This window comes from Octodon degus, unplaced genomic scaffold (assembly GCF_000260255.1).
Source record: "Octodon degus isolate 3935 unplaced genomic scaffold, OctDeg1.0 scaffold00071, whole genome shotgun sequence".
Taxonomy (NCBI): Eukaryota; Metazoa; Chordata; class Mammalia; order Rodentia; family Octodontidae; genus Octodon; species Octodon degus.
Window position 1 is genome coordinate 8,293,953 of NW_004524647.1, and position 3,895 is coordinate 8,297,847.

General features: G+C 42.1%; 1 protein-coding gene across 1 annotated transcript in view; it reads right to left on the bottom strand.

Annotated features, from left to right (window-relative positions):
• Cnot10 (CCR4-NOT transcription complex subunit 10) overlaps window positions 1–3,895 on the bottom strand; it is an 87,313-nt gene that overhangs the window by 41,595 nt on the left and 41,823 nt on the right. The window contains exon 9 of the mRNA XM_004635307.2: window positions 2,475–2,677. Coding sequence (XP_004635364.1) covers window positions 2,475–2,677 — 203 coding nt within the window. The remainder of the gene's footprint in view (window positions 1–2,474; window positions 2,678–3,895) is intronic.

The window sequence follows — 3,895 nt, forward strand, 5'->3', positions numbered from 1 at the left end:
TTTTTTTTTTCCAGAACCGGGGATTGAACTCAGGCCACTGCGTTTGCCGGGCAAGTGCTTATTCTATTGAGCCATTTCCCTGGCCCCAGTAGCTCTTTATTATTAGGCAAAGTGAACTTCAATCTAACACTGATCAAAAGAGGCATAGCAGGTCACTACATTTTGGTTAAGGAAACAATTCAAGAGGAAGAGATAAATATAAATGTATATTCACTAAATACTAGCACTTCCAAATTTATAAAAGAAAGTAGCTCTTTAGAAAAGAAAATACAGCTGGGTATGGTACTACATCTCTATAATCCCAGCAGTTTTGAGGCTGAGGCAGGAAAATCCCCAGTTCAAAGCCAGTTTAGACTACATAACAAGACCCTGTCTCAAAAACCAAAACAAATAAAACAGAAAGCAAAATATAATTACATAGATCAAATACATCACCAGGGACCTTTTTCCCTTGGTGTACTCATATCACAAGTTACTTAAATACTGGTTATGAACACTGCCAGGCATATATACTTCTTTAAATCTCTTTGAAAAAACCAAAAAAAAACCCCAAACACCTCTTTGATCTTTTCTTTCTTTAATGTATTTAGTACAGGGTCTCTCACAAGGTCTCACTACACAGATCAGACTTATAGTGATCCTCCTATTTTCAGCCTCCCAAACTCTGGAATTATAGGCATGCGCCACCAAGACCAGTCTCAGTCGCCATCTCAGCATGCCCCAGGGGTGAGGCCAGCAGAGCACTGCGGTCACTGCTGCTTTAGTCCACTGAGCTATCTGGCTGGCCTTTAAACCTCTTTGCTCTTTTTTTTTAGAATAATTTTTTTTTTTTTTTTAACATTTATTTATTTATTGTGTGTGTGTGGCCAGCTCAGCCCTCCAGGGGGCGGGGCTGGCTGGCATGTGGTGCTGGGGGATTGAACTGTGGTCCCTTGTGCTTTGCCAAGCTTGTTCCATGTAGGTGCTTTAGACCACTGAGCCATCTCGCCAGCCCCAACCTCTTTGCTCTTAAAGGCTGCTTCTCAGAAACCGCTGCCAAGCAGGAAGAATCTCAACGTCCTGTATCACCCATGGCACGTATGCCAGACAAGCCTCAGGCAAATCTTCAGACCCAGAGATCATAGGGAGAAGAGAATAGGAAATGGGATAACATGTACAGCAAAATTATATATCTGATAATCGTGTATCTTGTCCTTCCTCAAAGTCCCAGTGACTCCTCTGTCAGTTTTGCTCGCTGCTGAGAGAAAATACCTGACACTCAAAGTGAAAGGGGAAAAAGCTTATTGAGCTCACAGTCTGTAGAGGCTTCAGTCCATTAACTGCTGGTTTTTGAGGCAGGGTGGCTTGGCAGAGGGGCAATACAGAGAAGAATCAATTCACAGCAGCAGAAAATAGCAAAAGCAATCCAGAAAGGGACAAGAGAAGCCTATTTCTGTCCCTTACATTGTACCCAGTCTATTGGAATTAGGACATTGCCAAACCAGTCAGTGGACTGATTTAATAGCTATCCACCCTTAATCCTAGCACCCTTAATCTTCACACTGCACTATGAATCAGTCACATGCTCTAGATTTAGGCACCTCTGAAAAAGCCCCACCTATGGCTGCATAAAGCTTTGGGAGGTACATCTAAACATAAATTGTAACACCCTTTCAACTCCAGATTCAAAAGGCTTCCAACAACTGCCACTGTAGGAAATAATAACTGTAAATTGGCTTATTCCCCTATCTACTGGGGAAAAATGTGTTAAGAGAGACAGCTTGGTAATCCATGTGCTTTATTGCCTTTTACTGAAATACAAGTAAAAGCTCCAAGCATTAAAAAAAAAAGGGAAAGCCAGGGAGATGGCTCAGTGGAGTAAGTGCTTGCCTGGCAAGCGCAGGGGCCTGAGTTCAATCCCCGATTCCACAAAAAAAAAAAAACAAAAGAATGAGTATTTTGGGGCTGGTGAGATGGCTCACTAGTCTAAAGCACCTACTTGGAAAAAGCTTGGCAAAGCACAGGGACCACGGTTCAATCCCCCAGCACCACATGTCAGCCAGCCCCGCCCCCTGGTGGGCTGAGCTGGACACCCCCCCCACACACACATAAAAAAAAAAAAAATTTAAAAAAAAAAGAGATCATGCAGTTGTTTCCACGCTCCATTATCAGTCCTTCTCTCATCTTGCTGTACACACTGTCCCCACATCAGAAGGTGTATGGGCCTTATCCCAGCAGCCAGCAAATCGCTGTCCCAGCAGCCACAACATTCTCACTGGCTTCAACTCTTCAAACTATCATACTGACCAAGAACCAGGCTGTTAAAAGACTTTTTGAAATTAAAATTTTCCCTCAATTATTAAAAACAGTATACAATTCAATGAGTGTTAAAACAAAAATGAAGTCCTAAGTGTTCCCAAGTATTTTTTGCTTTCCATGCAAGAAAATGGTGGAAAGGAGAAATAGTTAGAAAACACAGGTCAAGCAGCACTCACCCCCTTATTGGCAGCGATGCAGCATTCAGCCAGCCGTAACCACAAGCGAGGATTTGCATGGTAAACTTGAACGGCTTCGATCAGACACTCGAAGGCAGCAAGAGGCCTCCTGATGTGAAGAAGCTGAATCCCACAGTTATACAGCAACTCGTACCTCTTGTTGGTTAGTAAAGTACACATGGGTCTTCCTGAAAATTTTTTGCCTAGTGATAAAAATTTGATGAACACAGATTAAAGTAACAGTTTCGGGGCCGGGAGATGGCTTAGTAGGATAAGCGCTTGACTGGCAAACTCAAGGATCTGAGTTCAATCCCCGGTTCCGCCAAAAAAAAAAACAAACCAAAAAACAAAAACAGTTTCATTAAAGATACTTATTCTAGTACGTACTTTATCTCTACCATGTTTAATAAGAGTGGCCACAATCTTAAATTGCAACAGATTTCACTAGTGTCAAAGTCCAAAGATATTCCCCAGTCATCTCAATTGTCTCTGCTGGCAGGGCCAGAGGTGTCTGCTCCTCTGGCAGCTCCACAGGCAGCACTACTCTGGGAAAGCAGAGTACGAGATAGGAGCCTCTCACAAAGAGTTCAGTCTCATTTTTAGCTTAACTACTTTATGAACATGTGTGCTCACTTATTCAATGATTCATCATCTGTAGTAAGGCCATTTGTTATTCAGAATGTGTATGAGTTAAATATGTCTTATTATCTTTAGAATTAGACAACTGACCTATTTTAAGCTGGGATGACAAACATGCATCACCATGCCCAACAGAAATATTAATTTTGGGGCCGGGGAGATGGCTCAGTAGAATAAGCGCTTCCCTGGCACGGGCAAGGGTCTGAGTTTAATCCTTGGTTCTGCCAAAAAAAAAAAAAAAAAAAGACAGAAAGAAAAAAAGAAATATTAATTTTGACTAATCAAAGATGATGTGTAACATTATCATGCAGGAGTACTGACATTAAATGCATGAAAAAAGTGAACTTAAAATTTTTTTTGTAATTAAAAATGATTCCTGCCGGGTATAGTGGTGCATGTCTATAATCTAAGTTCTCAGAAGACTGAGGCAGAAGGATTACTGTGTCTGGGGTACACGCTGAGTTCTGAACTACACAGCAAGACTGAAAAATTCTGTCTCACAAAAAAACAAGAGGGGGGCTGGTGAGATGGCTCAGTGGTCTAAAGCACCTACTGAGTATAAGCTAAGCTAAGCAAAGCACAGGGACCATGGTTCAATCCCAGCACCACATGCCAGCCTGCCCCGCCCCCTGGTGGGCTGAGCTGGCCACACACACACAAAAAATAAACACATTTAAAAAAAAAAGAAAAATCAAGAGGGCTGGGGTGATAGATCAGTAGAATAAGCACTTCCCTGGTAAGCGCAAGGTCTTGAGTTCAATCCCTGGTTCCTCAAAAAAAAA